Source organism: Sinocyclocheilus grahami, unplaced genomic scaffold (genome assembly GCF_001515645.1).
Source record: "Sinocyclocheilus grahami isolate Dianchi unplaced genomic scaffold, SAMN03320097.WGS_v1.1 scaffold262.1, whole genome shotgun sequence".
Lineage (NCBI taxonomy): Eukaryota > Metazoa > Chordata > Actinopteri > Cypriniformes > Cyprinidae > Sinocyclocheilus > Sinocyclocheilus grahami.
This window is the reverse complement of record NW_015505441.1, coordinates 1382114-1396026: the sequence shown is the minus strand read 5'-3', so window position 1 is coordinate 1396026 and position 13913 is coordinate 1382114. Positions and strand designations below refer to the sequence as shown.

General features: G+C 36.6%; 1 protein-coding gene and 1 pseudogene across 2 annotated transcripts in view; one reads left to right on the top strand and one right to left on the bottom strand.

Moving 5' to 3' along the window:
- Positions 1–765: 765 nt before the first annotated feature.
- On the top strand, positions 766–7983 carry LOC107599227 (very-long-chain 3-oxoacyl-CoA reductase-like; annotated as a pseudogene).
- Positions 7984–10192: 2209 nt separating this feature from the next.
- Positions 10193–13913, bottom strand: part of slc12a9 (solute carrier family 12 member 9) — a 15648-nt gene continuing 11927 nt past the window's right edge. For both annotated transcript variants that reach the window (XM_016290728.1, XM_016290729.1), the window contains one exon: positions 10193–12442. In XM_016290728.1, the coding sequence (XP_016146214.1) occupies positions 11628–12442 (815 nt within the window). In that variant the 3' untranslated portion in view covers positions 10193–11627. The remainder of the gene's footprint in view (positions 12443–13913) is intronic.

Here is a 13913-nt window from a genome sequence, read left to right as displayed (position 1 = left end):
TGTCCCTAAATTATTATTTTTTCTAGTCATCCCACATTTCATCTTTTAAGTTTTTCTTTTCTTTTGGTCGTTTTTAATAATTTATTTGTGTATTTAACTAAACAACTACTTACATTTTAATACATTGTAACTGCTTAAAATATCTTAGAACATGCGCATAAGACCAGGCTGAGAAACAAGTCGATATCGCCATCTTGTGTTTGTAAATAGAATCGCCTACATAACTCTAGGTTGTTCCTCTGTACACTTGTCAATGTTTACAAATGAACAGGAAATGACAGCGTTTATTTGTGATTTAATATCTGTAAGGCTACAGTCAGGGATGCTAGCTACATTGTTTTTTATCTGTTTCGTACAGTAATAAATTGTTCATACAGTAGTATGTCATTCAAAAGTGATAAACTTTGACGTGAATGGCAGGTCGGACTACACGACAGACATTTATCGAATCACATACCTACCAAAAACCGCACTCAGGCGAAAGGATCCACATAATCGTAAGAGTACATAAAGTAAACGACCTCTCACCTGTTAACACGAACAATGTGTTTACTTAGAAGCGGAGTTACACTTTCGAGGATGTTCTATGCTATACTGCCGACCAATGACAGATAGGCCTAAGGAACGATGGGAGGAGCGTGCATATAATTAAGCGTGAGTATGTATGTGGAGTTTTTTTTTCAACGTTAAACTCATAAAGCACACCAGAAGAAGCTCTTTGTATAGTATACATGTGACAGAAACGTATAGTTGCAAAGTAGTAAAATGGGAGACATTGCAGAGTGCAGCTGGTATTCACTGCTGTTATGCAGCATCGGTTCCGTTATGGTTGTGTATTACCTGCTGAGGTGGTCGTGGCAGGTGTTGGCATGGATTCAAAGTGTACGTCCTTTCTGAGATCTGGCAAACGAACCTGAGGACATATGGCCAATGGGCTGGTAAGGAGTTCTTGCTTATTCTTTCACTATAAATGGTGTGGCAAGCCATTGTAGCATTCATTCCCTTTAACTAACCATCTAACATGTATTATTATGCTGTTAATAATTTTAATTAAATTATTTGTGATAATACTGGCAAGTCTTCCCCATTATTGTGGTTTCAAAGAACAAGAGATACCCGGAATTTATACTGTAGGGATGGTCCTTTAATGAAGACTTTCATGGGCTGTAAGCTCTAATCATCAAAATTAAAACAAAAAAAAAACTTTTGAAATGTTTTACTTTACATGTAATGAATCTAGAATATATGAAAGTTTCACTTTTTGAAATAAGTTACAGAAAAAAACTTTTTCACAATATTTAAATGTTTTGAGATGCACCTGTATACTCTTTGTAAAGTGTTTCTGTACTAAATTTGTACATTTTGTGAACATCAAAACTGCCATTGCAGTGTTCTTGGTAAGTCAATTATTGTAGTAAAATTATTTTTATATGACCTGTCTAAAATAATCTGATTTACTTATGCAGAGGTAAAATTATCTGATGTACTGCTTTATACCCAGGACAAGCAAAAAAAGGAAAAATAACATGCATTTCTATTTAAGTAAAGTCAACGCATCAGGTTTTGTCACTTGTCTCTCTTATCTAGACTTAGAGATGATAGTGACTGATATCTTGCCCCTGCTGATCAAAAGAACGGTTAGCATTATGAATTTTGTGCCGGTTTGTACCGCTCAGCACTGGTTTTCTGCTGGCCCAGCTGGTGGACCATGCTTTAACCCGCAGAATCCTGCTGATTAGCTGGTGGACCACAGAGAGTCTAGCAGGCTGGCAAGTGATGCAGCAGGGTCTTGCTGGAGCAAGACAGATGTTTTTGGTTACGCAGCATGGGGGGCACCAGCATCTAGTGTTCAAAACACAACATGTGCTTGTGACCTGTTTTGCTGTTTTTTCTGCAGGGGTGTTCTTTTGCATTGGGTGTACAGTACTTATTCTGCTCGGGGCATCTGCACAGCCAGAAACTGAACACTGCTGCCTTTTTCTTGTTTACTTAAAATGTGCAGATTACAGACATAATCAAAACAGCCTTCAAAATCAGACACAAACAATTAAAGTGGTTAAAGGTGGGTGATATAATGATAACTGACAGCAGAACAGGAAGGATGAGATAGTGTTGATATTTCACTAAACCTTCCTGTCTCTCATAGTTGTAACTGGAGCAACATCAGGGATTGGTCGTGCATATGCTGAAGAGGTCAGTAAATAACTCCCTTATCTTAAAACATGAATTATTTGGGAGTTTCATAGCATCCATTTTGATACTAAAACATTCACTATAGATCTTTGTAGTTTCTAATTAACCATTTATTCGAGTTGCATAGTTCCTCTAAGCTACATGCAATATTTGTCTTATTTTGGTGTCCTAAAATGGCTTTAGTCTTCACTTTAAGTCAAGGAATGTCAGGTTTGTTCTATAATTGTCATTAAAATGCAATTTTAGTGCAGCGTTTGACAAAATCGGCGAATTGCCATAATCAACTAGTCTGGAAGTCATCACAAAGATATCTTAGAGGATCCAGACGCACTAGTACTTTCTGTTTCCCAAAATCTGCATGGATATGGTAAATTATGTTATCAGATGAAAATCCGGGCCTCTTTTGGCCACCACAACGTGTTGTTCTTTTCCTCAGTGAAGGAAGAGGAAAGTAAGTCTGATTAATGATAAGATGTCCATCAAAAAATGTGTTTGCCCTCCTGCATATCTAACAGAGAATAAGAGGGACTCCTGTTATTGACTCGCACAAGTTATTAACACTGTTATTGGAACTGCTATTGTCTACACAATGAAGGTTAATGGGGTCCAAACAATATTGGACTCAGTGACTTTCATTCTGTGGACAAAAATCTGTTGATCAATATTTACTATTTCCTCTATATACATACACATTTGTCTTTGTGGGTGTATTTGTTTCTTAGCTTGCCAAACGAGGACTAGACATTGTTCTGATCAGTTGCTCAGAGGACAAGCTTCGCCGTGTTGCCAAGGAAATAGGTGAGTTACAAAGTAGAAGTGAAGAGGAAAATCTTCGCTTCTTGAAGTGAAATCTGTCATCAGAACAGAGACAAATTAATTTGTAATTAATTTGTAAATGATGTAAAAGACATCAACATTTTTTCTTGGAATGGTATAACTGTAAAATTGTATGGCCCTGTTTTTAAATGTGAAATTATCTTTTTTGAAATATAATAGAATAATCTAAAGATAGTCTAATATGCAGCTCATTTGTAATTCATCTCTAGTCTGTGTTCTTCAACCAAGACAAGAAAAAATAGAATAAATCTGCTCTGTATGTGTTTGTTTCAGAGTCTCGGTACAAGCGGCAGACACATGTGATTCAGACAGACTTCACAGAGGGCCATTCCATCTACTCTGCTATCACACAACAGCTAGAGGGCCTGCAGATTGGAATTCTGGGTAAGATAAAGATCAAGAATGAGGTGTAAAGATGGTGCAAAAGAATGACGTGAATTTTGATAAGCCTTATAGGGGCAATAGAATAAATGTTTTTCATTTCTGTAACCAAAAACCATCATCATTTAGTTTTACGTGACCATTTTTTAATCCCGCTTTTATGTTTTATTTTTGCTACTGTTTCCTGCTTATACAGAATATAAATGACTACACTTCAATGTCAGTAAACACTTAAAACATTAAACAGCCCAATGTGGACTATAAGGCACTGAGGTGTAATGAACATTAAGAATTTCTGTAAAGCTGCTTTGAAATATTTATTGTGAAAATTGCTATACAATTGAAATTGGAATTTAAAATGTAAATTATTTGCCAGCTACTCATTTTCTGTATATTTGGTACTTCCCTATATCATACTCTAGCATCATCACCATCATCATCATGAACTTCTGGTGATTAGGAGTAAGAGCATTTACCTTCTCATCATTTCAAGTCAAGTCACAGCTGCTGTTTTTTGCCTGCATATTTTCTATTTACAATAGATCAGAAGCTCTACGCTATCAGCAATTAGGATAATAAAATACCCTCAATACATAGTACAGAATAATTCTTGACCAAAATCAGTCTGAATTTACTTTCTCATACTACTGAAAAAAAGAGAGATGTAGCCTATATATAATTGATTTCTTCTGTTTTCTCTGTAGTGAACAATGTTGGTATGAACTATACAGGGGTTCTGGCAAATTTTCTGGATGTTCCTGATCCAGACCAGGTCTGACTCAGCTTTTCTACACCACACAGCTTGATTTACAATACTACTCTATTGTAATCTGAGTCCATTGTATGAAAGTGTCTATTATGTTAAGTGCTTTTTTCTGTCTCCAGAGAATCACACAGGTGATAAACTGTAACACACTGTCCGTCACTCAGGTAAGACTGTCTGTATGTGAACCTGTTTACACACAGCCTGTTATACCATTAGGCCTATGTTTGTTATCTTATATATTATCTTGACATAGCAGCATACAAAATGGGTGCCATTTTGTGTCCTTCATATACATATGTAAAAAAAAACATACAGGGGATGGATAAAATAATGTGAATGCCTGGGAAATAGCTATATTTCTTTATTAAGGTATGTTACCACCATCCGCCTACAATACAACTTCCAACCTTCTTTGAATAGATTCATATAACTTTTGAATGGTCTCCAGTTGAATATTGTCTAAAATAACATCTGCCATTTGCTTCAGAAATGTTGCAAGTGGGAATTGGCTTCTTACTCTTCTCTCCAAAACTGGCCACGGTGATTTGGTCATTTTAAGTCAGGTGATTGAAATGGCCAGGACATATGTTGAAGTTCAACTTGGAGCTCCATCTGCCAAGGTTTTATGATCATATTGTATGGTTTTATGATCATATTGTTCCCATTTTAGCATTGGTGTCCATGATTAAAGTATTAGCAATTGCAGCTACTTCATGCATTTTAGGTGTGTAAAGTGCCCTGTGGTTGGTTTTTGTGGAAACAGAGTCTTCAAGGTGAAAGTTGAAGTTTGCTGTCACTTTGCAGTAGTAGTTCTGTGCAGTGGCGGCTCGTGAGGGGAGGCAGGGGAGGCACAGCTTCCCCAAATTTTTGAGGTGAAAATGGAAGGAGGACGATTTAATGTTAATAAAATTCACAATTCATTTCAGAATTTCGTCTCAGAATGTGTATTTTTTGTTTGTAATTTCACAGCTATAATACCATATCATGTTAATGAAGTTGGAAAGCGCCGCTTTTCTATCACGAATGTGCCGAATCTGCTGATGTAATTACAATTATGATAGAGAAGGGGAGGGGGAGGTCGGGGGAGAGCTGAGCTTTTTTTGGTAAAAAAAAACAATTAGCCAATCACCATTGAGTGTTCACTTTCAGCGCTGAGGAGTGTTGAGAAAAGAAACCTCGCAAGGGATGCTAGCCTCCTTCTGATATCAACCAGTCATCATAGAGTCATCATAGAGATGTAAATTACGTGATATTAGTTTGAAGAACGTCTCCCGCTGCGCTGATAATGTACCAAGTACTAATGATGAGTAGCGATATTGAATATTTGATTGCCAACAGATTTACCAAGCTGTCATTCAAACAGTATATATACAAATAAAAATAAAGGGAGAACATGCCTAAACTGGATATAGGCTACAGCAGTCGGTTTAATTAAATGGCGCAACAGACAGCTCTCTTTTAACACAGACTTTTAAGAAGGGATCACAGTGGAGGCAGCTGTCTTAACGGTGGCTTGTGTACTGCACACATACCAGCTTCATCACTGTCTGTCACGCGGCTCTGTTCCCCTTTCGGGCTCTGTCTTTACATTTATTCTGAAAGATGAAGCTCGTGATTATGGTAAGGGGCGTTACATTTCCGACGAGTGCTTGCGATGTTCGGCCAATCACAATGCACTGGGTCAGCTGGCCAATCAGAGCAGACTACGCTTGTCGGAAGGAGGGACTTTGTAGAAAACAAAGCGTTTGAGAGAGGCGGGGCATAGAGGACCTACAATGATGTACAGTATTTGAAAAATAATGTTTTTTTAACATTAAAGCATGTCAACATATTCTGTTACACCAAATACACAAAATAATGATCTTTTAAAAAGCATCATATGACCCCTTTAAAACACACAAGCCACCACTGGTTCTGTGTTGTTTGGACACAATCTTTCATAGTATTTGACAGTCCCTATCATTCACATCACACTGATGAAGTCTTGCCATGCATTGTTAATGGCAGACATAATTATAAAGACACCAAAGAATTGGGTTGTAAAGGTTACAGACACTCCTGCTAAACAGGCTCCCATGATTTTTCCTTTTTGGAAGTTTTGACCCACAGCTTACTAAACACTAGTGAACACAAATGATATGACAATGAAAAGATAAATAAAAGATAGCTGCAATGTTGTTTTTTCACTGCAGCCTAAACACAATATTAACCCATGTAGTGACAGATGTTCACATTATTTTGTACAACCCCTGTAGATGGATATGGATATGAAAATGGATACAGATTTCATATATAGATATAATCTAGTAACTTGTAAACTACACACATACACTATACCAGCTAAAAGTTTGAGATGTTATTTTTTCAAATTTTAAATAAAAATTTTCATGTTTTTGAAAGAAGTCTCTTATGCTCACCAAGGCCGCATTTATTTGATTGTGAAATATTTGTTTTCTAATTCTTAATATATTTTAAGTTGTCATTTATTCTGGTGATGGTAAAGCTGAAATTTCAGTAGCCATAACTCCATTCTTCAGTGTCACATGATCCTTCAGAAATAATTTGAATATACTGATTTGGTGCTCAGTTATTATTAATGGTTCATATAATTACCAATGTTGAAAACAGCTTAGTTTCTATTAGTTATAATGCTTCATTAACACTAAATAAATTTTTGAATGGTAGTGTGCCATGGTTTCCACAAAAATATTAAGCACAACAACTGTTTTCAACATTGATAATAACAAGAAATATTTCTCAAGCACCAAATCAGAATATTAGATTGAATTCTGAAGGAAATATAAAAATAATTTGGTGGTGATGACAACAGTGATGTTGATGACAATGTTGTTGTTTTGTAGATGAGCAGACTCGTTTTACCAGGCATGCTCCAGAGGTAAACACACAGCCAGCTCTGATCATATCTGTTAAATTATGAAAACTGTTTATGTTTCACATGATGGCTTGTGTTTACTCTCAGGGGGAAAGGCCTCATTATAAACATATCATCAGAAGCTGATTCTCAGCCACAGCCAATGCTGTCAGTGTATTCTGCCACTGAGGTAAATCTTTTAAAACAAATTTCATATGCTTGTATATTTCAATCAAACGCAGCCTTACAGAAAAAAATAAGTTATGAAAATAACTAAAGCGTGTCTTACTCTTTTCTTACACCTAGATATTTGTAACATATTTCTCTCGCTGTCTGCATGCAGAATGCAGGTCAAAAGGAATCACGGTTCAAGTAAGTCCAGTATTGGAAAACATCTTGTACTTTTTTATTTTTGACAAACCTTGATGTTGTTTCTCTTCCTTTGCCCAGTGTGTTGCCCCGTTTATGGTCTCCACTAATATGACTCATAATGTGCCTGTGAATCCACTGGTGAAAAGTGCTGCTTCGTTTACTAGAGATGCTCTGAACACTGTGGGTTACACAACATACACAAGTGGATGTTTAACTGATGCACTGCAGGTAACTCCACACAGTCAGTTTGTTTAATGTGGGATGGCAGCTTTTATAACAATTTTTACCCTCTTCTCAATATATATTTCAACAGTTTGTAGTATATAAATATACAGGGTTGTGTTGTAATGTCCTATTCATTTTTATTTTATTTCAGTCATTTAAAAATCTGAATATGTTGTAGAATGATCCTTTGTTGTTTCAGCACTTTGCTCTGTCCAACTTTTTCCCAGGCTGGCTGTGTCTCACGTCCTTTTGTGTGCAACGCATGGCAAAATTCGCTCGTAGCATTGAACCACAATTAAAGGAGAGGATAGCAGAGACAAGAAACAAACAGGACTGACACAAATCCGTGGACAGCAGAGATAAACATAAAAAAACAGATAACAAAACATGCATACGCATACACAAACGAACATATGTATAATGGCATTAACAATATCTATACACACAAAATCGTTTTATTGCAGTGACAGGAAAACAGATGCATTGTTACAACAGTCACACACACACACATTTACATTTTTATGGTATGTTGGCTGATCTATGTCTGTGTAAAAGTTAACATTCGTATTTGCATTGTGTATTTGCATCATAATCCGAAGTCTCAATTTATGTACCCTTTTCACAGAGTTCAGTGACTTCTACACTTGCATTTACAGCAGGGTAAATCGGGAAAGGGTAAATATAATTTTCCCTCCCTCAAATGCACATTATTTAATGTAAAGTATATTTCAGATGCAAACAAGGGGGAAAAGGTGAGAACATGGCACAGATCGGGGGCTTGCTCCACACGGAATTTTTTTTAAAGATATTTGATTTACACGCTCATTTGTAGTTACTTTAAGGTATTTTTTAAAATATTTTTTTATTACCTTATATGTGACCCTAGACCAAAAAAACAGTCATAAGGGTCAGTTTTTCGAAATTAAGCTTTCCATTGATGTATGGTTTGTTAGGATAGGACAATGTTTGGCCGAGATACAACTATTTAAAAATCTGAAATCTGAGGGTGCAAAAAAGTCAAAATATAAAAAGCCTTTAAAGTTATCCAAATGGAGTCCTTAGGAATGCATATTAATAATCAGAAATTAAGTTTTGATATATTTCTGGTAGGAAATTTACAAAATATCTTCATGGAACATGATCTTTACTTAATATCCTAATGATTTTTGGCATAAAAAAAAAATCGATAAATGTATTTTTGGCTATTGCTACAAATATACCCGGTGCTACTTATGACTAGTTTTGTGGTCCAGGGTCACGGAAATTTACAAAATATCTTCATGGAACATGATCTTTACTTAATATCCTAATGATTTTTGGCATTAAAAAAAATCGATAAATGTATTTTTGGCTATTGCTACAAATATACCCGGTGCTACTTATGACTAGTTTTGTGGTCCAGGGTCACATTTGTCCAAAACTGTAATTTTCACAAATTTTTAACATCTTGTTGCAACATTTTACAAAAGTCAAGATTGAATATATTTGGTCAAAATCCCATGTTATAAAAGATGAAGTGCTATGCAGGGCAGGCTATTTAAGACAATATTGGCTGATTAGACAGCAATGCTGACCTAAAATGCAAAATGTTTGCCCTCTCTCTCTTCACCATTCCCACATCTCAGACCTCAAATACATAAAATATTACCCTTTTACACAGTTTTTGAAGTAAAGAGTAAAGAAAATACTATACAAAACAGCAAGATCTTGACAGGAGTACAAATTCCTTTTATTATGGATATTTGTTCAGTTCCAAGGGTGTAATTGTTGAATTAATCAGCATTTTTTGAGAAATGCGATATGCCAGTTGTGATGCTTAGAGGTCTAGCTGGCAATAATTAACTGCATCATATTAATGATTAGATACTATACCATTCAACTATATGGGCCTATCAAGAATTTTAAAATATGGAGTGACAGTAGATTTTACCTCCTGATGTCAGCTAGTCCATTTACCCTGCTGTTGTTGTTTTTTTCTGCAATCCAAGCCCGGAAATGTGAAAAATATCCATAGGACAGCAGTGAAGAACATTAAAAATTAAAATGCTGTCATTAAATTACTCACCCTCATGGAACACAGATTAAGATTTTTTTGATGAAATCCGAGAGCTTTCTGACCCTGCACAGACAGCACGGAAGCTGCCACGTTCACGTTCAGAAAAAGGTAGTAAGGACATTGTTAAAATAGTCCATGTGACATCAGTGGTTCAACTGTAATTTTATGAAGCTTCAAGAATACTTTGTATGCACAAAGAAAATAAAAAATAACGACTTTATTAAAAAATGTCTTCCCGTCTGTGTCAGTCTTCGACATACATTTAGAACGTGCTGGAATGACATGAGCGTGAGTAATTAATGACAATATTCATTTTTGGGTAAACTATCCTTTTAACTACTTTATAATCACTTGTTTATACTACTGGCTATGACTTTTACATACACAATGTATTTATTGCTTTTCCATAATGCAAAACTAAAACACGCAATCTAGACTGAAGGACAGCATTATAATTTCAGCATAAAGAAAGAGGCAATGAAGAAAAAGAGAAGACTGAAATATTTTATTTAATCACATAATCTTCTGTTTACAGACTACATTCAGTCATATGATTGCGCTCTTCCTGTAGAACTAAATTGTTAATAATGCACCTTAATGATTTTTGATCTCTAAATACTTCAGATTATATGGAAACTGGATTGTGTAAAGCAATCTTTGCATATTCAAGCACTGTTAAAAACATATATATATATAATAAATGTACAGAATGGAATTACTTGTACACATGTATTATTTAGCATAAGACTCCTATTATTACAAATATGATAAAGGCCTGACATTCTTGGGCTTTGGCGTTGCTTTTCTGTTAATGTTTAACAACACATGCGCAAATGTGCAAAATATTCAAGTATTATTTAAGCCAGTGTCCCTTTTCACTTCACAAAGACCAGCACAGATTCAACCCAAACATCATCTTTAGCCCTGACCAATCAAACCATTTATGAGCCACCTGCTCCACTTCAACCCAGTCAACAGAATCATAAACACAAAGAGCGTTTGAACTGTAAAAACGGCAAAAAACACACAAAATCAACAGAATGTAAAAAACAGCAAGAGGCAATGCAAATGGTCAGGGGAATTTCTTGAGGCACACAATATGAAATCCAGACTTAATAATGAAAACAGGTGCACAAGACGACGTACTTTCTCATACACACACACAAATGTAATAATATTAGTAATAATAAATAACATGTCTATATAATTGGCAGTAAATATGCAATCAATGCACAAATCCATCGCAAGTGCTCTAAACGCAAAGCTGAGAGCATCAGTTCTGCCAAGACACCAACAATGACCCAAACCCACGAGGGCTCCTCAATGGCTCACAAGCTCTAACTGGGTCACAAGGGGGTCAAAGGGCCTGTTTAGATCAAGAAAAAGCAGAAATGATTAACAAAATTCCCCAACAGTGTATTACAATAACAAAAAGCAAACAAAAAGTGAGCAAACAGACTCACTTTGCCCTATTACTGTGCCAAATGTAACCACATCTCATTTAAGACAAACTCGTTCCATCCTAATTAGTCAACATTATTTGTCCATATGGTGTCTTGCACAAACACATAAACATGGATCACAGGATATGCAAGCTCTCCCTTTCCACCAACACCAAACTTAATGGGAACAAACAGAGGCGCATGGAGAACACAAAAGTAACGGTGCACTACATCATGATATGGCAGTATTTACCCATAAACCCAAAACACACCTGTTTTCACCAATAACACAAATTCCAACCATCTGTTTTTAAATAAGATTTTTTACCAAGTGCACATATTTGACCAGTTTATGATGTATGGTCCTCAAAATCACCCACCATTAGAGAATATTAGGAATCAAATACACTTGTATTCCACTCACTAACATTCCAGATGTTCCTCTCTATCTCTATCACACAAACACATTTTGCTTATTGTTTCTCAGAGTTCAGTGCATGTTACCGGTGTGACCCCGTGAATCAAGAGAGTTGGGCCCAGGTCTCGCGTCAGCGTGTCCAGCTGTGCCAGGTACTGCTGCGACAGCTGGGAACTGGAGGGAGGGTGGGGCAAATACAGGAAGCGGACTGCTGCCGTAGAGCTGTATTCCCTCAGCAGGGCATTCACGGCACACAGGAAATCCTCTGTCAATTTTTGACCCTCAGAGTTTGGCCCTCTACCTATGCGTGCCACGTCATCCCATGCCACAATCTTAATAGCGGCACGAATCCTCAGCTTTCCCAGCAACTCTCTAAATTGCTCTTCTTTGGCCAGCCAGCCCTGGTCTCCCGATTCTGACTCCACACAGACAAATATACGTAACCTCGCACGGCGCCACCTGTTGGCCATGTTTAAGACGCACGCCATCTGAAGCAGGAAAAGACTGGACACGTCTGCGTAACTGGCGCTACCTGGGGACAGTAGGTTTGTCGGCCACACGTCAATGGTGTCCATGTTGTCATTTCCCCTTATGCCTTTGGTCTCAGGCGGCAGCTGGAAAAAGTAGCGGCCTAAACAAACATTCTTGCCCATTTTTATGGCATCGTGGATGATGCTCACATACTCCTCTGGCTGCAGAGCGCGAGGGCTCTCAGCATGGCGCACTGGTGGAAAATGAGCCTGTAAGGATGGGAGGTCCACCCCGAAATTATCCCCCTCACCCCTATCACCCTCACAAAAGACTGGGTCCTGCAGGAAGTAGTCCTCTGGATAGCAGTTGTCATAGAAGCCCAAGACCAGAGTATTAGGCTTCATGCCTCCTGGAAAAGAAGCAAAGAGAAATGGCTCATAAGAGTCAAGCAACACTAGTTTTTGATTCACTAAAAAGAACCACACACGAGAGTCATTTATTTCTGAATTGGAATATACTGGTCATATTGTACATTTTTGAATCATGAAAAAGAACCAGCTCATAAGAGTCATTTGTTGTGAGGCTATTATGGTTTTAGATGTTTTTGATTCATTATAAGGAACTAGCTCATAGCTAACTCACTCTGCAAACGGAGTCATTTGTTTGTGAAATGGGCTGCACTATTTGTGTTCCTGAATCATTAAAAAAAGAATGACCTCATAAGAGTAATTTGTTCATGTATTATGCTATAGTTGTATACTAGTATGTTTTTGATTCGCTAAAAAAATATCTTATGAGTCATTTATTTGTGAATCTGGCTGCTCCTGTCGTGCCATATGTTTGTTTTTGCATGCAACTCTTAAGGACAAGTCAATAGAAAGATGTTTCTTGCCATTATTTCACCTTACACTTGTCTTTTTAGTGCATCCCACCGAGCACAGACTGCAAAGTCACATTGCCAACTCAGATAAAACATGTTTAAAAGAAGAATGCGACTTTATCAGAAAATCTACAGCATGTAAAGATTACTTATGTGATAACAGTGCTCATTTACAGGCAAACAGTTTATCTGCATACAAGTAATCAACACTCCTGAAGGACGTTCTTTCACTGAATACCTTAAAAGTTTTTACAAATTGCTCTAAAGGAAACTTTGTTGTATTGTGAAGTTGTAATTATTTGTGCTGCCTCTTGACTAAGACTGGAAGAAGAGATCTTTTATCTCAATAAGAATTTCCTGGTTACATACAGGATAAATTAAAAAAATAACTAAAAATGATTAAGTATATACACTACTGTAAATTGGATGAGAACAATGAGTCAATCCTAAAAGATATGAATGACTTTTAACATTGTGGAGCAGATGCCATCTCTATGGAAGCCCGTTTCTGCCACTGAATAAAAAAATATAATTCTGTAAGTCATAATAATGAGAAACTTTCTCAAAATTATGACTTAGTATCTCGTTACAATGAGAAACTTTCTCGTAATAATGACTTAGTTTCTCGAAATAATGACTTAGTTTCTCATAATAATGACTTAGTTTCTCGTTATCATGACTTAGTTTCTCGTTATCATGACTTAGTTTCTCGTTATCATGACTTAGTGTCTCGTTATTATGACTTAGTTTCTCGTTATCATGACTTAGTTTCTCGTTATCATGACTTAGTTTCTCGTTATCATGACTTAGTTTCTCGTTATCATGACTTAGTTTCTCGTTATCATGACTTAGTTTCTCGTTATCATGACTTAGTTTCTCGTTATCATGACTTAGTTTCTCGTTATCATGACTTAGTTTCTCGTTATCATGACTTAGTTTCTCGTTATCATGACTTAGTTTCTCGTTATCATGACTTAGTTTCTCGTTATCATGACTTAGT